General features: G+C 40.8%; 1 protein-coding gene across 9 annotated transcripts in view; it reads left to right on the top strand.

Moving 5' to 3' along the window:
• Nucleotides 1–316: 316 nt before the first annotated feature.
• Nucleotides 317–23,185, top strand: part of ST3GAL3 (ST3 beta-galactoside alpha-2,3-sialyltransferase 3) — a 188,328-nt gene continuing 165,459 nt past the window's right edge. For all 9 annotated transcript variants that reach the window (XM_062581131.1, XM_062581127.1, XM_062581123.1 and 6 more), the window contains exons 1-2: nt 317–349; nt 923–1,067. In XM_062581131.1, the coding sequence (XP_062437115.1) occupies nt 953–1,067 (115 nt within the window). In that variant the 5' untranslated portion in view covers nt 317–349; nt 923–952. The remainder of the gene's footprint in view (nt 350–922; nt 1,068–23,185) is intronic.

Below are 23,185 nucleotides of genomic sequence, written 5' to 3'. Positions count from 1 at the left end.
CGCGCCGCGCCCCCGCCCTGCCGCAGCCCTCCCGGAGGCGGGAGGGGTCCGGGGGACCCCTGCGCTCCCGCCCCCTCCCGGCGGCCCGCGATTGGCTGCGGGAGGCGCCCCCCGCGCCCCGCTATTGGCCGGCGGGCCGGCGGGCTGCGCCCCGCTATTGGCCGGCGGGCCCCGCTACGCGGGCGGGCTGGCGGCCCGCCTCGGCGCCCCATTGGCGGCGGCGGCCCCTCCGCGCGGCGGCGGCGGCGGCCGGTCCCGCTGCGCCGGGGGCGGCATGGCGGCGCCCGCGGCCCCGCGCCCGCGGCCCCGCGGCGGCGGCCGAGCGCCCAGCGGCGGCGGCGGCGGCCGGGTGAGGAGCGGCGGGAGGCGGAGGCGGAGGCCGAGGGAGGGCGCGGTGCGGGGGGGTCTCTGAGCGCGGCCGGGCCCTTCCGCAGCGCCGCCGCCGCCGGGGGCTGCGCGGGGGCCGCCGGGCCGGCCGTCACCGGGCAGCGGGGCGGGCCGGGGCGCCGCGTCCCGCGCGGCCTTGCCCGCGGAGCCCTGCTGCCCGCCGTAACGGTCGCATTCCTTCCGGTGCGTTGCCCGCTCGCCGCGCGGTTCCGCGGCGGAGCGCGGCCGGGGGCTCCGCTCCCGCCGCCCGTCGGCACCTCCCGCGGCGGCCGCGGGGAGCTGGGGCGCCGCTCGGGGCCTCTGCCGCGCTCGGCCGGCGGCTCCGGGCGCCGCTCCGTGCTGTGTCATCCCCGAGGCGAATCTCGCCCCTCGGGGCCTGGCGGGCGGCGATAACGCCGGCCCCGGCCGGGCGGGGCGGGGCGGGGGCCTGGAGCGCGGCCGCGGCCGCGTGTGCGTCGGGCCCTTGGACGGGCTCGGAGGAGGAGGAGGAGGAGGAGGAGGTGTTCCAATGCCTCCACCTGTTTTTCTCTCCCAGGTCATGTAGAGGAGCAGATCTGATGTGAAGATGGGACTGCTGGTGTTCATGCGTAACCTGCTGCTAGCCCTCTGTCTCTTTCTGGTATTGGGATTTCTGTACTATTCTGCTTGGAAGTTGCACCTTCTCAGATGGGAGGACTCAAGTAAGTATAAGCGCAGAAACTCTTTTCAGGCTCCCTAAAGTGCCTCTAAAATAGTTGCTACGTACTGAGGTGGTTCTGATTTACTAGTATTAGAGAGATGCGATTAAGCCCAAGCAAATGCGGGAGCTCTCTAGTGTGCTTAAGGGGTTGAATTTGTGATTACCTAATGCTCTTTATGGCTTTACTTTTATTACTGAGTAGAAAAGCAGGTTCATGCTCTATAAATCTAGTGTTAGAGACTTCAGTTCTCAGAAAATTCTTAGTTTATGGTGCTTAATTGTCAAAATTAAGTAAGCTTGTGTACTGAGACTTTTGTTTCCTGAATCTTTCCCTATGTTTTTGGTATCTTTTGATTCTTAGAAAATATCTAAGATGAGGTATTTTTTCTCTTTGCTGGCTTTTGATTTCCTTCTCTAATCATATGGTACTGGTTATCTCATCATCTCACTTTGTCCTTCAGAAATCCTTATCTTACATTTATCTTCCACTGTACTATCTGCCAAATATCTGTCATCTAAAATGATATCGCTCAACCTTTTTAAGTCCAAAGGGACATCTGACCTCGTTGAATTCAATCTGAGGATTGTACTGTGCAGTAATGCCACAGGAGATTTTCGTTGCAATCAGATATAAATTAGGCTTAACTTTGAATGCTCAATTACTGCTTTCATTTTTCCTTGTTTTGCATTTTCTTGCTTGCATGGGAGAATTGCACGCTGAAAATATAAAAACAAACAATTCCCTTCCCCCAGCCCAAAACACGAGCAAGCCTTTTCTGCAGCTGTTCCATAGGCTTTTTCAGATGTGTCGCAGTCAAACAGTGTTCTCTGGGTCAGTGGCTGAGAAACACTGATCCAGAATTGTTCTTCTGTTGGGCCAAAAGCTGTCTGTCAAATTCCATGTTCACTATGTTGCCTGTCTGTGTACGGTGCAGGAGGTTTCTGTTGCAATACATTTAATAAACTTAATCATACTTCTCCACCTCTGTATGCTCCTTGTCTTTTGTTACAAGTTGTAAGACGTTTTGTCTGGTAGCTGGATGATGACTTAGAAATCTTTTGCATTGATGCAGTGACTTTGACAGGAGGACTACTAAGATGTCTTGTGCTGGAACAAGTATCGGAAGAATGAATTTTTAAGATGACATAGTGCTTTTCCGGGCAGGAGTTGTTTCTTAAGGGATGCGCTTAAAGCATTGAGAGTCAAAAGTATTGATTGAGACATTCTGAAAACTAGTACCTTTGCCATGATGTACAGAAAATGCTTTCTAAATGAAAATAAGTGCAGAATATAGTTAAAAGACCAACTTTGATGTATCTGCTACAACATGACACTCTATTTTGAAATTAGAATACCTGATGTCCTTTGCTTCCTTCACAGCGGCAGAACTTGTGTCAGGGCTTTCCAAGGCCAATGGAAATACTTCAGGCCACAACTTAGCGGTGAACTTCGTTAGCTTATAGAAGAAGAGCTTCACTACTTACATGCCGTGTCCCAAGGGGCTGGAATGAGTTCTAAAGTCCTTCAGGTTTTGCTTCTTTGAGCTGTGCGTGTCTAGTCCTAGGTGCCATATGTTGTTTTAATCAATGTCAGTCTCTTACAGGGTGGGGATGCCACTTTCTCTTTTGATACAATGTTGCGAATCTGTAGGCGAAACGTGGTCTATTTCTAGCCACAAACACTTTCCTGAAAGAGCAGACTTTCTCTGTTGCAAGGGTTAGAGTAGCTTCTGTTGAGTGTACTGGCTGGCTTCAGATGTGCAGCATGTTCTGGCAGGATGGGACAAGATCACCATGAGCTGATGTCGCAGACTTTTTATTAGCTGTATGACTCCGTCTTTTTTAAAAACTTGTGTTTAAAATGTGTTCTTCACTTATTCTTGGAAGTTGAAATACTGAGCTTTTTGAACAGGTACAAAGCAATGACACTGGTCTTAAGACTTGGCTAATTGATCTTCACCAGTTGCCACAGCTGAAAAGGAGTGATGGTACAGCTTATATTTTTCAGAAATTTTTATGGATTGTCTTAAATACCTCATAAAGTTCTTGAAAATATTACTGTAAGCAGCAGTCTTACGTGATTACTTTTGAAAGACGTTATGGAGGTACCAGTTTTCTGTTGATTTTTAGAGTTCTGTATGTATCCAAAAATGTTTTATTTATCACATAATGTTACATGTGAGAAATTTATGCACAATTTAAATTAAAACAAAGCTATATTAGGAAACTGCAGGTGAAGAGGTAATGATAAGCATCTATAAATTAATATTTGGAAGTTAACAATTGACAGAAAGGAAGTTGCTTATTTAACTATGATTAGGCTTCCTTGACAATATGTAATATGAAATGATGTATGATGGTGCAATTATACCTTCTTTTTTCCTAATGGGAACCTTGCGTAATTCAGTACACAAGATAGATGGTTTGTAGTGGCTGCTACTATTTCTTTATTTCCATATAACTCAGTGTGTAGCTTTGTTCAAAATGATGATGCTGATATTCAAAAAGGTAGAAATAAATTAGCTGTTTTACTTTTTGAGTGTTTAATGATCCAGGAATATTCCTTTTATGTTTAAGTCATCTTCCTATTAAATTATTATTTTTCTTTTTTTGTCATCAGTGGCTTTATTCTGTGTGACTCCTTAGCTTTAGTATTCATCTTTGCTCCATTCTTCATGCGAGCGGAAGCATGAAACTAAGCTAATCCTGACAACTGGCACTCTTGCAATCTTTTCAAAGACTGCAATTTTAGTAAACTTGACTCCTTTAATATTGGGCACAAACAAACCTGTCATAGGATATAGTGAAAAATATTTGTGTACCTCCTTGTGTGATTTTTTTATTTTTCTCTTAATACTTTAGAAAATGTCTTTTGTACGTTGCTGTTAAGGATGCACTTGGTAACTCCATAAGGAATGTAGTCATGCTGAGACTTGCATGTTTGTATATTTAGCTGCTAAATAAATTAATGGGTAAAGTATGTTGTTTATTGCTGCTTCCAGCACCTCCAAGAATGGAGGCTGGCCTTCTGGAAGGAGTGAAAGATATACATGAATGCTTCTTGTAGTGTCCCTACTTAACTTCAAATTTGTCCTTCTTGAGCAATGGCTTAGTGAGTTTTGAGAGATTGTTCTCCTTAATGTGTAACTGTACACCTTGCCAAAATACAGAGGTGAGCAGAAGAGAATTAGCTCTCTATGGCTTATCTTCTCTATGATGAGAATAGGTTGAATTCAGCTAACGTGAACTAATTAAGGTTGAATTAAGTTCAGGTGCTTTTTCCATTCAAGACAAACCTCCAATGAGTGTTACTCCTCTCTTACCTGTGTAGTAAGGAGTGTTGTGACTGGCTACCTTTCCCTGAGCCTTGTTTCACATTTGTGATGATACGTGGTTAGTTCTCAGAGCGGTAGTTCAGCACAGCGCACAGAGGCATGCGGCATTGTGTGAATGCTAGAGGGGGTGTGAGTTCTGGCGATCGCTGGGAGGGTAGGAGCAGTGGTTAGGATAGATGCAAGCTTTCAGTTTTCCTTTCTCTTTTCCTGATTTCTTTGATGCAGTTTTGGTCTCTGGTGATAGTGTTGAGAGTTGTACACCTTGCCTGCATGTTCTCCCAACACAGGAGTACCGACAGACAGTACAGCCTTCTGTTCAAGAGTGTCAAGTTGGAGGTGTCTGAAGTACATAGACGTGGTAATCTGATGTGGGAGAGGAAGAAGGAAATAAGATTGCTATCAGAGTTAGGCATCCTGCACATTCTAGAAAGACCTGGCAGTAACAAATAATCATAACCCTGTTTGTTATGTTTCTGGATGTTGAGTTTCCAGGGAATGCTTATGGAATAATGGTAATGACAGGAGCAAGTTTTGAACGTATGAGACGTGCCTTGCAACCTCTTCCCTAAAACCTCTTTCCTATACCTTCCAGTATTCTGGTTTGGCCCTGAGGAAGAAGGAAAATAGTTCCTGGGTGACAACACATAGGAAGGTGCCCTAGCGTCTTTGGAGAGTGGAATAATAGATGGAGTTTGCTGGCAGTGCTTCTATGTTTACATTATCAGCCTGGAGGACTGCATTTTTACTCATAACTGTAAAGGACAGAGTACAGGCATGTTAAACTCTAATACTGATGCTTGTTACATAAACTGGTGTGTGTGTGTAGCTGTTTTTGCAATTTGTGAAATGAATATGCTCTAAGGAGGGAATACTTCCATTAAAAAAAAAAGGCCTGGTTATGAAAATATTGGACTCATTCTCCCAAGCCAACATTTTTTTGCTGGTTTGCCTTCTCAGGGTATTGGAACACACCTGGGACAAGGACAGCATGTGATACTGTTTTCCTGCTCTCTGTTGTATTTCTGCATACATTAGCATAGAATTATTACAAAACAAATACATACTGGTACTTTTCCCATAGCTTAATACGATTTGTAACTATAGATTGTGAGCTGCTGAATTTGCATGTGGCTTTTGAAACACTTTCTGCTGCTGACACCATAAAGAAATCAACAAGTCACTACTCTTTCATCTCTTGCTCAATGCTATTTCCACCTCTAATTTTGGAAAGACAGCCAAAGAGATAAAGCTGTGGGGAAAACGATTTTTTCTAAAGGTATTTTAGGACTCTCATCCTTTTCTTTTTCTTAATGTCTGTTCCTATGGGAACCAAGGAGACACATAAACAGGCAAAACTGACTAACTTCTGGTTGCAGGTTTTCGATCTGCTTGCATTTCTATGGAAACTAGTCTCACAGTGAATAAGAATAAATTAATGAAAAACAATTATGTCTTTAGGTTGGTTTACTATAACTACTGATTTTTCTCACTCAAGGTGCAATGGTATTCTTGTCAACTTTTGCATTAAAATATCCCTAAGATGAAAACAGTATTGAAGAAATTCTTACGGAAGTTTGGGGTGTGCATGCTCTTTCTTGTGTGGCTAAACCCTCACAGTATGTGTGTAGTTTGGATATAACTGTTGCATCTTGCGTTACTGGTGTTGTCATTTGTTCTATGTAAAGGGAGATGTTGTTGGATATGCTGACACGTACATATTTGCTGAACAGCAAGGCCAGAGACAAATTTGTTCATGGAAAGGGGCATGCAATACCTTCTTGTTCAGACCTATTTTGCTGGGAGTTACTGTCATACACTATGTTTGCCACAGAAGGGGATGTAGGAGCACTCTCTGTTTTCAGCTTGACGTTGAGAGCTTAAATCACTGATGAAAGTGTTTTAAACTGACTTGGCTGAATTTGTGGTTAGATGGGTGAGGGAGCATATCCTTTATTTTTTAATGTAGAATTATGGAGTGTTCATTGCCCCGTGGTGAGCACGAACAAGCAAATGCAGGTGATAACTGTATCAGCTGCTCTATGTCTGTCTATTGCTTTGGCTTTAGAGTTTTTTTTTTTTTTTTTTTTTTTTTTTTGGTAGACTTTGCTGTTATTACTGCTTCCCAGACTGAAAAGCCTGATAGACTTTAACCTTGTGGGCGTTAACTTCTTTAGAAATTTGTTTTGGACTTTCTTTGCAGTACTGTAAGTTTCCTAAAACAGTTATTGCTCTGCTTTGGGAGAGGAGACTAGGAACAGCGTTGAGATGAATTACTGTGGATTTAATAATGTTTAAATTATTAGCAACTTTAAGGCTTGCTTAATTTATTCAGCTGTTCTATAGTCTGTTTTAGTACTGTACTCATTGCATCAGAACTGAAGAAAAAATGTTTAGAAAGTTCTCGTAAAATGGATCCAGCCAGAGATTTTAGGAATCACTGTGCTACTTTTTAGATGACTTAGGAATTTGAGTATTGTGAGAGTGTTTTTTGTAATAACATTACTCTCTATTTTGAACACTTATCAGGGCAGTAGTCAATATTAGAAAAAAAAATGTAAAATAGGTGTTTAAAATATCATTTGCCTGGTAAACTAGCTTATGCTATACTAAGAGCTCCTACTGGGCTGAAATGTTCCACTTGTGTTCAGCCTGAAACTGAAGAACTTACAGAACTAATTATGGTGGATGATCCTCTTATTTGCAAACAGAATACTGAAAAATTGATTGCCACGAAATTGTTATCACTGTTCAGGTTACTTTGTGCAGAACAAGGAGCATGGCTAAACTGAAATTCCTGGAACCCAGGAAATTAAGTTGTAGTAGTGTCTTCCACAGCTGTAGTGTGCCAGCTCCTTTTGCTTGTAGGTAAGCTCTTGATGAGTCTTGCTCTGGCTGTTTGATGCAACCACGTAGAGTTTCTGTCCTTTTTGCTGGAGGCTGCTGCCTGTGTTGCGCTGGGGTAGAAGAGGATGTTTATTCAGTGAACGTAAACCAGAACTTTCAAGGTGTACCAAAGAGTTAAACTCCCCAAAATTCAAGAATGCCTCTCTAGAGCTGCCTTCTTAGAAGATGCCACTTCATAAGGTAGGTTAGGGAAATAAGGAAATAAAATGCTTCATCTTTTTCTGATCTGTTACTGCCTATTTGGTGAAATTCCCAGCATTGCTTTACAGCCACATGTTTCTAGAGGTTTTGCTTTCTTCAGGACTTTCTAGTACTGCAGTAGTATTAGAGAGTAGGACAAAACTCTGCTGGGGCAATGGGGAAATGATGCATGACAGAGTCCTTGAGGGAGGGAGCAAACGTAATGTTGCCTGGTCCTTGGGATTTGACTGCAGAAAGAAAACACGCTGGTTGCTCTTAAAGTTTAGATACCTAAAGGGGCAGGTTTAATGAGAGGGCATTAAGAACATAGCACCCTGAGTACTTTGTTGTGGAATGAAGAGTGGCTATAATGCTCTGCTTGTACTCATTGTTATTTCATCTTTATTTTAGCTCTTAAGCCCTGAGTTACTGTTCTACTTCTGAGCTTATGTTGATTTTTAACCTAACCAAAGCAAGGTGCAATAATACTTATCCATCCCCTACACACACTTTTGCCTTAATTTTGCATCTTAAAGTAGTCAGGAGCTGCTGCTTCTCTCAACAGCAGCAGTCTTACTATTTTGGGCTCCTTATTCAGGGTTTTGCGCTTCCCCTCATGCCTTTTTTGTGGCTAATGGGTGGATATAATTGAGGAACTGATGCAGATTAAAATTAAGAATGTGGTTTTATTTGTTTTGCTCAGTTAACCTTAACTTAGCGTTTTCATTTGCTTCATTTGCTCAACTCTTATGCATTTTCTCTGTCCTCTGCAAGTCTGGGAAGGGTATGTTCCTGTGACTTTGGATAGACAGACTGGGATACTGTTCATAAGGGTCAGCAGTCTTCCAGGCAGCTGAAGCTGATGCAGTTTTCTGATGCAGTTTTTCAGAAGTCGAAGTCAGCAGCTGTCTGTATTCTGGAAGGTATGGTGCAGTGAAAGCACTTTGCCTTTCTCAGCAGTGGTTCAGCAGCAGCATCCTTTCAGAGGTGAAGGGGTTTAGTCATCTTAGCTGACTGTGGACACCTTAGCGATGAGTGTGGCAGGAAACAAGACCTCCTTGTGAAGACCGTCTCGCTCATGTTAGCGAGTGGTTCTCTGCCTTTCCTCTCTCTTGTCACTGTGTTGTCTCCTGGCGGCACAGAGCATGCTCCTGTGGCCTGCAGCCGTTACAGAAATGGCTCCTGCACCTTAAGCTATTACTAGCCTTTCTGGAAGCTCCACTCTATCGATTGTTTCATAGAATAGATCGCACCGACTTTCTCCATCTGGTTTGAAATAGGTAGGCTGGCTTTGGTCATCTTTCATGCTCAATTCTGCTTCACATCAATTCTGCTGATGATGGGGCAATAAATTTTGGCAGAAAGGAAGTAGTGCATGGTTTATCTTAAGGTGGACAGCTGTTTCTGCCATGGTCTTTTGACCGTGGCCCTAGTATTCATTCTGACCATGTCTGTTATACTCAGGGATGCTTTGTGGAAGAGGTATTTCCCAAGTTATTATCTTCTGCCAACCTATCTGGTGCTTGTGTCGGAATAACAGCTCATTTTTCTCATAGTAGTCTGAACTTAGGTCACTGTGTCAGGCTGAGACAATAAACCAGCCAAACCTGGGTATGACTTGCAAGAAGAGTGGAACTGGGTCATGAGGTATGACTCCTTATGAACTATGTATCTCTTCTGAACTTCAGAAAGAATGCAACAGGCACCAAGCAAAAATCTGTACTGTGCATGCTTTCCCTAAGTGGATGTTTGAACTTGAAATGCTTGATTTCAAGTGGTTACTCCTTCAAGCTACCACGTGAGTATATTGCTTGTTTGCACTGTTTTCTTGATGATGTCGCAGTTCATGAGGATGGATAATACAAAAAATCTAGGCTGATACTAAACCTAGAAGAGATTTTATAACCAGTTCTTAATATTGTTGAATCACCAAATGCCTAGACAATCAAAGCTATGCATCTTTGAGGGTTATCGTTTAGCTTTTCTTGCTCTGTGACAAAAAAAAAAGAAGAATCAAAATGTGTTAAAAATAGTTATTTGCCTTTTAAGAGCTTATGAACATATGTTTGTCGTCTTTCAAATGATGCTGGGATCCTTCCTACTCTAACTTGATTCCTGCTATAGCGTATAATTTTTTTTCAAAGCTGTTCCTGTGGATTTTAGTGTTAGGAACACTAAATGTGAAGTGCAACAAGTTATACCCCTTGATAATTTCTGTGATGAGAATAGTTAACACGTTGTAGCTATAGAGAAGTTTAAATAGACTTGACCGAAGAAAACAGAGGCACAGGTAAGTGAAATTATTCCCTATTACACAGCTGCTTAAAGGCAGAGCTATGAATAGAAAAAAAGGTCTCTAGGCTCTTGGTCCAGTGTCCATTTGGCCAAATGAGGCTTTCTCTCCCATAACACACGTTCTATACCTCTAGAGTTCAGAAGAGAATTAAAATGCTCAAGTTCCTTCTTGGGACAGAGATTAGCTGCCGGTATTTGCAAAAACACAGCAGTATTGCAAAAACACAGCAGTATTTTCAGAACGCTCTATCAATAATCACAAAGCTGGCAGTGGTCAGTATGGGCAGCGTTGGTGGCTTGATGTGGGTACCACAGCTGGGGCATGACGTCAAGGATGCCTCAGTGGAAGTGCCTGAAGAACTAACTGTACAACCTGAGCAGTTGTGAATGGGCTTTGGGCTTTTCAGCCTTCAGCTTCACCACATCAAAGGTGTTGTGGTTTCCAGCTGCGTTAATACTGCAGCTGCTTTTTTCTTTTAAAGGTAGTGTTTTTTATAATAGAAAGATATATTTTTCTCTCCATACTCAATCACAGAGCACTATTTCTTCTTCTATTTACACTTAAAAAAAAATCATTTCAGGCACAGACTAAATTTCTGCTCAAAAAGTGAAAAACAGCTTTTGAAAAGAGGAGAATAATGGAACAGCTCTGGCATTTTTAACTATAGGAGTCACTAATGCTCCAGGAATAATTAGAAATCTGGTTACTGTAAGTTTAGTTGTTAAGACTTTTCTGCCTTCTGAGACTTGCTCCTCACAATTACATCGTGTTCCAAGTGGAGCACAGCTGGTTCTCCATTATATTGCTAGGAAATGAGTAATGCTGTTTTCTGTTAGTGCTGTTGCTGTGATGTCTGTTCAGATGTGTCTTATCTGAACACTGGAAGAGCTTTTATTATTTTTAAATATGATTCATTATAACAGTCATATCTATTTTACTTCTGCACTTTTGTGTTTGGGTCCGATACCTTATTACAAGCAAAAACCTGAGTTAATGCAGTGTAGTCTATAAATAGAAATCTAATGAGACAATGCGTTAATATCACTTCTGATTGTGACTGAATTTTCTTGGTTTACTTAATACTTAAGGATGATTCAGGTGTGGTTTAAATATTTCTAAACTTTTGAAAGCTGATTTTGCACATTGAGAAATATCCCTTATTTGCAATAAGAAAATATCAAAGATTTAGTATGGCATAATGATATATTACTTCTACCTGCTACGCACTTTTTGTACAAAGTTAGTTTCGTAATTACAGTATATTATTTGAGGAAAAATAGTTTGTGCTTGTTTGAATAGAGACCGTCTATATCTATATATACATATAGATATATATAATATATACTTAAAAGGGATGGCATTTAGGTTGGTGTTTCCTAATTTTGAATGATTTAAGTGTTGATGTAGTTTGTAAAATTTTACACAGCCTACAGACTAGGGCTAAATACTTTTCATTATGTACTCTCCTATGCAAAGTATGTGTCCTGCCTCAAAAAGGCAGGACGAAGAACTAGAGAAATCTGCTGTTGTATGTTGATGGTTTCAGAAAATAACAGCCCAGAGGTTGAGAGGAATCGTTAGATAATGAACAAAAAATGATGTCAGATATATAACTCATTGCTGTCAGGCTTTATAATTGTAGCCTAAAAAAAGAACTAAAGAAAGAAGTGCTTCTACAAGCTTAATTTCAGAAAATTTAGGATGCTTTGACTGACTTTACTTAAAACATGATCGTGTTTCCATAAATTTTTTAAAAAAGCAAGCCTTGTGTACCTTATTTAGAAGAAAAAAAATGCAAAAAAAACCCTGAACTTGTGTACTAATTGCTGTTTTTGGCATAAAACTTTTGGCATAAAGGGTATTCCTTGCTCAGCAATCCTGCATGTGTTTGTGTCCTTGCGGGAAAGGAATTACCCTGGTAAGTAGCTTTCCTTATCCTTTGTCCATGGTGTCCTTATTCTTTGGTCATGGTGTTAAGTAGTCTTGTAATGGTCTCTTCTTTGAGGACTTGTTAAGAAAAAAAGTTTGAAACATCTATTGGATGGAAAATTGAATCTAAATTTTAAATTTTTTGTTGCTTGGCTGGAAGAGCTGGACAAAAACCAAAAGGAATATTTACTCTACAGTCAGCTTTGCTGCTTGTGTTGTGGAACAGATCACTAGGGGTGGGGTGGGGGGGCGGATGTGCGGAGTTTTTCACACTTGTGTGAAAGGGTTTAGCAGGCTTGTGATATTTGCTGGCAAATCTCTCTCGCCAGGAGCTCTAGATTACATACCTGGGACTGTCTGCTACCCTGTGCTTGCGAGTCGTTACTTCTTCCTGCATGAACAGCTCGTTTTTGTTTTATCCTTGTATTCTCTGTCCTAACTTTTCTGGTTAGATGCTTTAATCTTTGTAAAGACTAAATAACCTGACGGGGTAGGCAATGTGAAATGAATTGTGGGCATGCCATAAGGGAAAGGCTTCTGCTGAGCCCACGTAAGCGCTGCTGCTCCTCTGGCTTGCTTTCAGATTCACTGGGAAAATTGTGCTGCGGATTGCATTAGGACATTGATAAGGTGTGAAAATACAGAAGCTTCCTCTTCCCCTCCCCTGCTGACCATAAGAAGTGATGGTTTTACTCCGTATCAGGCAGGTTGAAATGCTTAAACTAATCCTTTTGGTTAAATATTCCTGAAACCATGCCGGTGAAGAGTCTGGAGCTTGAAGACAGCGCTCGCTGAAGCAAGCGGTTCTTGCAGGTACCACTTGAGGGCAGTAGATCTCTCCTGCTTGACTCCACTTGCCAAAATTGTGCAATGTTAAAATGTGTTGCGTGTTGAATAAATATGAGAGCAACAACAAAAAAAGGCACAGCATTCTTCTTTCCTATGCAGTTATGAAATGGCAATGCTATTGTCTGGATAAACTTTATTAAATAGTATATCAAAAGCTACTACAGAGTCATTTGCTTTTGGAGGAACTTGTTTGGAAGGAATCTTGCATTTTATCATATCCAGTCCACTGCTATTGACAGTAGCCAGTTTCATAATCTGATCAAGTCCTATAGTCCTATCTTGTGACTTTTTTTTTTTTTTTTTTTTTTTTTTACACCTCCACCTCTCATATTTCAAATGTCTTTTAATGTCTCATCCTGGAAAAAAAAATTTAAACCCAATCTTATTTATAATGCATATGCCCAAAGAATCTGGGGGGAGTAGTAGACATTATACAGGAAAGTACGGTTCTGGGATACTAGGCTAGTGTTACTGCAGAGGGAAGGAAATCTAGACAGATCAAAATCTAATTCTCTAAAGATTTTAATTACTTTGATTATTTATAGAAAAACTCATTTTATTTAAGAGACTTTTGGCTAGTTGAAGAGAAAGGAGAAAAGTTCTGACTATACAGTCTTACCTCATTGATGATTAATGTAATGAAAGTGTGGATTCTTCTAATTCTGAGATCCCATTTAAAAAAATAATTAAGATGACCTAGTGTGGTGATTGTTTAACTCGTGGTAGAAAATATGATAGAATCCAACAGTTCACCAAGGTTCAGCAAAGGATTGGGCATCTGTATAGAGGACAGTAACACTTATGATGTCTGGCCAACAAAAACTTTGAAAAGCCACGTTTGGAAAGAGAGTGAACCTTACTTCAAGGTGTTAAAGTTCTTCATGCGAGCATGCAAATATTTAAATCCCCACCCCCCCCCTTTTTTTTTTTGACTGAAAGGTTTCTTGTAGGCTTGAATACAGTATAATCTTTCTTCCTGCATTTTCCCCCACAAAAAAAAAATCTTGCAGTACTTACGAATGCTCTTAACAGGAGACTTTGTGTCTTGACATCTGATGGTATTAGGCTCTAGATCCACTCTTTCAGGAAATCTGTTCCAAATTCCCAAATGTATCCTAAGTTGTAAGCACCTGAAAAAATCAGTACACATCTTAAATTAGTTGCTTTAAAAAAAAAACAATCTTTGTACTTTTTAGGTTTGCATGTAATAACTATTGATATGTGATCAACTTGAAGACAAAAGTAGGTTTATTTTAGCAAAGCAGGGTTAAATTTGGGATTAGACTTTGACAATAAATTATTGTCTCCATCTTTTCTGTTACTCAAAGCTGAATCGTTTCCATACTCAAAGCTGAATCGTTTCCCTTCTCTCTCATTTGAGTTTATATTCATATTTTACTTCTGAGTCTGTTTAGTCCATATCATTGGAGCTTTAGTAATAAAAAAGAGCTCATTTACTAAATACAACTGCAATATACATGAACTCTCATATTCCTGTGCGTGCACACAGATAGCATGTATAAGGAGGAGAAAAAGTTTCCCTCTTGTATTCTGTGTCCAGAAAATGGAAATCCCCAAAACCTTATTCCTACATTTAGTAACTTTATTGTGCCCATTACTACCCTATTCTTTCTGGCCTAAAATGTCCTTAATTTTTTTTCAGTCATTTCAAGAATAAAGCAAGACTTTGTAAATCATGGGATAATTCTGTTTGGAAGAAATATTAGGAGGTCTCTAGTCCAACCTTCTGCTTAAAGCAGGATTAGTTATGAAATGAGTCCAGATTATTCAGGTCTTTGTCCAGTCAAGCTTTGGAAACCTCCGAGAATGGAGACTGCGCAATCCTTCTGGGCAACCTTTTTTAATGCTTTACTATACTAATGGTGAAAGGGTTTCTTCTTATATCAGACCTGAACATCTTGTTTTGTTGTCTCTCATCATCCCACCATACACCACTGTGAAGAATCGGGCTCTGTCGTCTTGGAAAACCTATAAGTCTTAGATGACTGCTATTAGATCCCCTCAAAGCCTTCTCTTTTCCAGACTGAGCAAGGCTCATTCTCTGTGTCTCCTCATAGGTCATATGTTAGCAACTGAGCATTTAATCATCTTCACAATCCCTTGTTTGTTTGTAGCCCTCTCTAGAGACCACACATTATATATTAATACAGAAGGCTTGTTGTCATTTGGAGATGGGTGTTTTTCTTTCCCTAAACGTTTTCCTGCTTTGTGTCAGTTAAATCATTGCATATGCTTTCTTGTATTTCATCTTCTATTTACAATGTCTCTCTATTGAGCCTTGGAGCATTTGTTGCACAGGATGTGGATGGTAACTGTACTGGGACTTGCTTAAGAAGAGCCAGATCCATAAAGGAATCCTTAACGTGGAATGTATGATACTGCATGTACAATAACAATACAGGCAATAGTGGTGCTACAAAGGCCTTTTGCTTCTGAAGAGGCTCAGTCCAAAAGCAGTTATTGTTAAGGTAGTATAGACCATAAGGATGAACAGAAAAACAGAAACAACAGACACCTCTCTCTGCGTGACTTGTTCCATAGTGCCCTACCATCATAGTGAAGAACTTTTTCCTAATCTCCACCTTGAACCTCTTGGGCTGCAGTTTGCAGCCATAGTTTGTGCTTTCTGTTGAAGGACTTGAAAAACTCAGGGGATCATAATGGGTAGTGGGAATGTTTTCTATGTATCGACTTTTTTAAAAAAATAAATGTTATTGTAGGTAGAAAGCAAAGTCCAGAGGGCGGTGAGAGAAGGGGGTTATGCAAAGTTAATCAGAGCTCTACCTTGAAGTTCCAGAGGCAGAGAGATGAGAAAGTCAGTGAGAAAAAGGCGGCAGCTGTTTGTGCAACACCAGTAATTTAGGCTCTGAATACTTGACACTCAGCTATTTAGTAAGCTCAGAATAACAAGGGACTATTTGGAAGAGGAGGCTATTATGGGCCATGTGTAATCAGATGTCAAGGACTGGTGTGAGGATGATAGTTGCGGGGGGGGGGGGGGCATGCATGTGATTATTGGTTCCCTCTAGAGAAGGCAGTGCCACTGAAAATAGCTGGATTAAATGGGAACACTGCTGTGTTTGAACTTCTTTTAGTGCTGCCAGCTAGTTGTTAATAATAGGCATGTCTAGGTTGCAACTAAAAATATGGTGATACTAGAGTGTTGAATGCAGATTAGAACTTGCAAATTTGTATTTGAAACCTGTTTCAAGGGAAAAATGATGATTGCAGTGTCTTGCATTCAAAAGGAATAGTGGTCTTAATGCTTTGCTCATGTACTTGTGTGTGTTTTTGTGATTCTTTTGAGCACTCTTTACTGGCTATTCTGTTGTGTTCCATCTTTCTGCTCTACATTTTCCAAGTCCATCTGGTTCTGCAGTTTCTAATACAGTGCAAACGTTTTCCAGACTTGAGGCATTTTATATTTTAGTCAGATGCACACTAAAGCAATTAAATCTCTCCTATTAATGGCTTTATTGATTTTAAAACTCTCTGAGGTATAGGTACGTGTGGTGATGTTGCCCGTGGTCTAGTATGTTGCCAATATATCTATCCTTTGGGTCCTTTTAGCCATTGCTCACAATTGTCTGTCTTTCTGTTCAGCTTGTAGTGACTAAACCAAGTTACAGTAGTTGTCTCTTTTTCACAGCAGCTCTGCTTATTGTCCTTCAAAGATGAAATTTCCAAAGCATTACAAAGTCTGGAAATCGGTGACAAATGCCATAACTGTTTTTTAGCTCAGAGTCAAGAACTCAGTATATTCCTCTTCTAAGCTATTTTCTCTTAAAATAACTTTTTTTCAGTTTCTCTTAGTATGTTGCAGTGTGTGCTTTATAAAACATTTAATTAAAACTATTATACTTGCTATTTCCTTTGTCTGTGTCCAATGGGAGCTATTGGAATGAATGTTTCCAGAAGGCTTCATTTTGCCTTGATTGCTGGGTGGTTCTCTTCCTACATCCTGTACTGTGTGAAGCCTCATCTCTGGAATGTCTGTCTGGTCCCATAAAACGTTTGGAGAATATGCTATGACGTGGGGTATATAAATCCTCCGCACTTGCACGTTGGATGCTCTCTCCTCAGAGAGGATTATAAACACGTGCAGGTTCTTGTAAATTAGAAGTTCCATCTTGGAAGATAGGAGTTAAGTGCAAGGGGGTCATTTTTATTTTCTCTCTTCTCCCATGCTGTTTCCCCACACAAACACTTTTGGTTTCTCTGATAAGAACAGACTAGAAAGCATCTCATGTTTCTGGATAATATTTTTAAACTACTAACAACTTCATTTATTTTAATATTGTATGTTTTCTGGTGCCACTAGCTTGCATCTGTCTTCTCCTAACTCTCAATCTTCTAGCCCAGCTATCTCCCTGGCATTCCAAAACAACTGGGAGTGAGAGCTGGACCTGCAAGGCAGTGTGCTTTCCTGCTGTATATCTGTTTAGTTACTCTCTAAGGTGCTTGAGTAAATATTTGATTTGTAAGTTGGTTGTACTATAGTTTTTGTTAGTGTAGATTAATATACTTAATTTCTGGTAACACTTATCTTGATTATCTGATCTTAAGTATTGCTACCCATTTGAGAGGCAGTTTTTTTCATAATGGCCACTCAAAATGTTATCCTTTAGAAGAAATTGTAGAAAATAGCCTTGGATGAACTACAGGAGGGTTTTGTCCAAGCCTTGAGAAACAATATTTTAAGCTAATTCTAAAACAACTTTTGTCAATATTACTCTGCTAGTGCTTAATTATTCTTCCCTTTAGGCATATTTTTTCTGATGTCCAATATAAATCACTTTGACGGCAGTTTAAGTCAACTGAGTGTTTTTCTGAGCATGCCTCCCCTTCCTTTTTCTTGGCATATATTTATGTATTTTAAGTTATCTGACAAAGTTCTGTAAGTTTTGTTTTCTTTGGGGTCAAGTTTTTAAATCTTCCTTTGTGGAGTAAATTTTCTAGACTGTGATTCTTCTTGCTGCTCTTCAGACTCTGAAATTTGTGTGCATCTTTCTTGGAATGTGGTACTCTGGACTGCTACAGTATTTCTGTGGAGGCTTTGCCTGTATCAGTGGAGGAGGAGAATTATTTTATGTGGCTTACAGGTCATAGTCTTGTTCCTGCTTTTCCATATGGAGACACTGGGGTTTCATTGTTATGATTACTTTAGATCAGCTTGTCTTTCACTGTAACATATTATAACACCTCCAGTTTGAAATCCCATAGGAAATACTGTCCACTTGCCAAGATTTAAATATTTTTGTTCTTGCCCCATGCTTGGATGTCGTCTTGTTGCTGTTGCTCTGGAATGTATATAAATGTGGTTCTGAGTCTGCTCCAAAGGAAAGAAATCAAAACATCTTGATGTGTTTGGGAGGGAGAGCAAATCTCCAAGACTGTGGTTTCAGGCTGGTAGAGATCAAACATTCTGAATAAGAGACAAACGTGACCCCTTCTGAATGGCTGGCTTCGGAGAGTAGATCCCTGATATACTGTTTCAGCAACGTAGGGTATGATTAAAATCTCTGAGTGCCTTTGAGTAATAACACAGAGTCATTTTAGGTGTCTAAACCTGCCTGTGTTCAGGGGAGATAAGGAAGGTTCTTAGGTTTGTTGCAGGACTCCTGAGCCATGCTCTGGTAGTACTATTGCAACACGTTCCGTGATTGAAAGGGAAGCAACTGAGTATGAGATGTCAGACAGCATCAGTCCCTACACCTACGCGTGCAGGTTGTGAGGAGTGTGCTTTAGGTCCAGCTTTCAGGGCCTCATAATGTACGCCGGATGGCAGTTGCTCCAGGAAAATATTGGCTCATCCCGAATGTTGATTCGCTACTCATAAAGTAAAGGCTGGGGCATTTTTGTTTTGTTTTGGGTGTCTTTTTTAGTTTTTGTGTGTGTTTTTACTGTTGCTCTCTCTGAGGATCCTTTGTGACTGATTAAAACTCAAGGCTGAAAAGTTCAAGAGAAAACAAAGGGAAACAAAATTCCAACAGCTATTTACAGATGAAGTATCTGGTGATTCCACATAGAACAATTCTGCCCTCAACAGCTTCTCCTTCAACACATTCAGCTGTGTTAATATGAAGGTAGATGGCAAAGTAAATTGATTTTAGAGAATCAAGTTGTGACTTTTTCCTAGGGCTTATTTAAACTCTTTATTCTTTTACTTTTCTACTGTGATACTAACATGCAAATGTTGTTTTTCAAATATTGGCTAGGCTTTGTTCCTCTTAGTTTCATTTCTTCACTTCCTCCTATCCAATATGAATGCAGTACTTTGAGTTGTGCTTTTTTTTTTCTCTAGCTCAGACCAACATCTAATTTAAATAGATGAAATGAAGGAGTTTTTCAGCATTTCCCTGGTGTGTCTTAAACTAATGTATTGTGCCCATTTTAATCCCTCCGTTTAGGTAGATGGGTCTGATTTTTTACCTACAAAGGTTATGTGTGCAGTTACTGTAGTCATCATTTCGTCTTTCTTTCATGCTGCCAGCACATGCACAGAATGAGTGATGAGCTTCAGAGTAAGATAGTCTGCACAGTAATTCTCTCCTCATATAAGCATTCGGTAGGACTGTCACGATACTGTCCTCAAAAGTACTGTGGTGACTCTTGTAATGAGATAACTAAGCCACTCACAGAAGTCTGGGTCAGGAAACTTCATCCCAAGAATGGGAGCTGTGGAACTGTCTGCTTCACCTCCCTAATTCTGCTCTTGCTGTGTGTGAATCTGCATCAGAATGGTGCATCCTTCCTCCAGCACGGGGCTGGTGGGTAGTCTTTGGTTGTCCAGTGTGGAGGAGTCTGCTAGCACTGTTACTGAGGCTGATTGCTTTTTGAAGAATCTGCTGATAAGGTATTTGGAGTTCTCCATGCATCCGTGAGATGCACTGATTTTGAAGGCTAGCTGTGTTTTGGCTTTACAGGAATGATTCAGAAGATATTGCCGCACTGTTGAGTGGTCCTGGCCTTTCTTAAAGGCTTGTCTTCAATTCTTTTTTTGTGAGGCTAAAACTATCTGTCGTATTCCAATCACAAAGATGAGGTGGTTTAGGGAAAAGAAGTAGATGGTCATCTTAACCAACTCCAAACCTGCCTCTGTACTGGGAAGGAACAAACAAACTTGGAACATTTTTTGCAAGAAGCTAGGTAGTTAACAAGTAAGTTGTGCAGCTGTTCGTGATGGTCAGGGACAGACTTCACCTTGTGCTATCCTGCTTTTTAACAGTAGAGGGTACTGTTGGTATAAGATACAAAAATAGTTTTTCTCAGCTTGAGGATTCCCCCCCCCCCCAATGTATTGGTCATGGGAACTGTTAACAGATTATTACACAGTCATCTTTGGGTCATCTCCTGTTCTTTCCATGCTTTTATGGTTTTGCTAAGTCGTTTTATGGACAGTCCCTTAATTTTGTTAGAACAGCATTAATGTTTTCTCATTGTTTTTGCTGCCACAGGAAGAGTTTAAAAGATGTGTTTTCTGATATGGTTTTCTTTTTCTTGAATGCAGTGGAAAGACTTTTATATTCTAGATGAGGCATTCATTACCCTGGACAGCTTTCCAGGAAGTTTTTCTTTCATAGGTGAAACTGAAATATGAAAAAAGAACAGTACTGATTTGGGGACAAAGTTGCAATTGTTCTAGCTCTTTTGTTAAATAGCCTTACAACAGCCTTTCCTCTGCTGTTTTATTTACCACATTCTTACGTAGTCTCTGGCCTCTGTTCACTGCAAAGTTGTTTTATTTGAATGTTGACAGGTGTGCAGTTATTTAAGGCCTGCTTTTAAGGAATGTTACTGCTTTGCCAGAGGATCGTTAGAGTTCTGTGGAAAGGACTTGAGTGTTCCAGAGCTCAGATTCTGAGGGTATAGTTACATGGGTATGTTGGTTTTTGGTGACGAATCTGCTAAGAGTAACGGGGTAGTAGCATTTGGTTGAAGGTTTTTGATGTTTTTTGTCCCGTATTTTTTTGGTGATCCAATTTGCAGCCTCCCCCTGCCATGTTAGCAGTTGTTTTGGCACAGCCATGATTGGGGTGAGTTGCAGTGATGTGATGGAGCACATGTGATGTGACAACTTTCTTAATTTTGCTTCAGGGCTGAAGTACTATATAAGTACACTTTGAGGTTGGTGTTAATTTTGGGTTGAAAACTGGGAATTCTGCTGGGAGCGTAATGTACCCTCCCTCCGTTTGCTTACTGCCAAATTCTAGCTGGAAATAGTGTAACTGTTTTATTTTCTGAATGTACTATAATGCAGCTTTGTGCCGTTCTCCTTATAGTAGACTTTGAAGTGTCTTTTGTTGGTTTCTGTTAATAGGTGAGCAAATTGCAGGAGTGATTCTGTAGCTGCCCCCTCCTTCCTACGATGTTATGTTTCCTCACCTAGTTGTCCCTTGCATTCTCACAAGCAACTGGTTATCAGAGCTACATAATGTTTCTAGTCTGCTTTAAAGGACAGGATATGTTTTTAAAGGATATATTAATGTATAGATAAGGTAAAATGTATCTTTTCAAAAGACATTGACTGCCTCTAGGAAAGAGCCTGCAAGAACAGGGATAAGGAAGGAGAAATGAAACTGTTCCTCTGTCTGCTGCTGCTCCAGCCTGTGTGACAGCTTCATGGTAGCAGCAGTGATGGAACTAATACAATTCTCTGGATTTTCTTCCTTTACTTTGCTATAGTTTTTCCCTTGCAGGTAGCACAAGAGTGAGAACTAATGGTTGGTCTGCTGGTTATAATTGTATGCTGTGTAGCTGTTTTAAGAGCGCTGTGTAGGAAGTCTGTTGTTCCATTTATTGTACTTCTGCTGCCTCTAATTTTAACACGGATTTATTTGTTCTTATGCTGGCAAAAAAGGTGTTTTGCCAGAACAGTTTTTCACTTGGCAAACTGGTAGAAGCCATACATCAGGAAAGGATGTATATACACTAGATGATTTGATGGAGTAGATAATAGTAAACTCTTAAGCCTCAAGTTCTTCACCTTGTGAATCTGCTTATCATGACTCAGATAATTTTATTTGTGTAACTACAGTGTGATTTCATTGGTAAAAGTTTGCATGTAGACAGGCTTCAAAGAAATTTATTCATAAGCTTTTGATAACTGATTCCCCAATTTGCCTTCACATTCTTTTGCCTGTTTCTGGGATGATAGGGTAGCTTTTGGATATGGAGTTACTTGGGAACAGAAGAGGAAAGAGATGGCTGGCAGGGTTTGAGCTAAGATGGAGGAGGAGTGAATGGAGAGTTAATAGTGTGCTTTTGAGCTTTGGCTACAGAGAATTCCTCTAACACTGGTTATAAACACAATTTGAAAATTGTTTGTGCTCTTTGAGCTTCAACCTATTCCTTGTTCTCATTGCTTACCTTAAGCCAGCTTCTGCTGTTCATCTGATTGTATGGCAAATTATGTCAACCTACTCTAAAACAGCAGAAGGCTTAAAAGAGAATTGCTTTTTGCCAGTTTAACCTTTCAATGAAGGGAGTACTTGTGATGGCCCTAAGGTAGGGTGAGGCCTGGGGCACTGTGTTCAAGGAGCTGTTAAGTTTGGGGCTATGTTGTGAAGCTGTGCCAGCACTATTTAAATTTCTGCTGGGAGAATGTGGGGCATTAAAAACCCAACTGCTTGAAAATTTCTGGAAAATTTGTTGGAGGAAGTTTCCCATGCAGGACACTTAGTTCACTTTCAGTATATTCAACTACTGCAGAGAGAATGCCTGGATGCTGTGAGCTAATTCTGGCATCTCCTGGAGTTGGACACTCCATTTCACACACTGGTATGTTAAAGTGCCTGTTCCAATTGTGAGAGACAATGCTAAAAAAACATTTATTAGGGTAATAGTCACAACCTCAACAAGATCATTCCTGGATTTCCACTCCTGTACTCAAATAGTAGCTTTAGCAATACCTTTCATTATCCTGGGGAGGAAATTCTTTGTAAGTGAACTCTAACCTTGTGGTTATTGGATTTATCCTGTGCTCAATGTCAGTCTCGGTTCTCATTTTGAAACTCGCTGTTAAGACTTCTTGCCCAGCATTGTGTTACTGGCAGACCGGAAGGTTCATCTTTGTTGCTCTCTTAGCTTTAGTCCTCAGTGTTTAATTCTTCCTGAATCAGTCTAATGTGAGTGGAAGCACTTGCACTAAAACCCTGAGAGCAGCACTGATTTAGAGCAGGTGTGTATTAGTCACATAATTGCTGAGGTTGGAAGGAACCTCTGGAGATCATCTAGTCCAACCCCTCTACTCAAAGCAGGGTCAGCTAGAGCAGGTTGCCCAGGGCCGTGTTCAGTTGGGTTTTGAATATCTCCAAGAATAGACTGCAGCCTCTTTGGGCAACCATCTCCAATGTTCAATCCCCATCCCTCCACCCAGTTAAAAAAGAAAAAAAAAAGTGAAAAAGGTGTTTCCTAATGTTTAAATGGAATTTCCTTTGTTTCAGTTTGTGCCATTGCTTCTTGTCCTTTCACTGGGCACTCCTGCGAAGAGTCTGGCTCTGTCCTTTGTGTTCTCTCTTGTCCTGAGTAGTGGGCACCCCACTCCAGGTGTGGCCTCAGCAGTGCTGAGAGGGGAAGGATCAGTTTCATCACCCTGCTGGCAAC

The sequence above is a fragment of the Rhea pennata genome, chromosome 8 (assembly GCF_028389875.1).
Source record: "Rhea pennata isolate bPtePen1 chromosome 8, bPtePen1.pri, whole genome shotgun sequence".
Taxonomy (NCBI): domain Eukaryota; kingdom Metazoa; phylum Chordata; class Aves; order Rheiformes; family Rheidae; genus Rhea; species Rhea pennata.
Note: the sequence above shows the minus strand (reverse complement) of the source record. Positions and strands in the feature narration are given on the sequence as shown.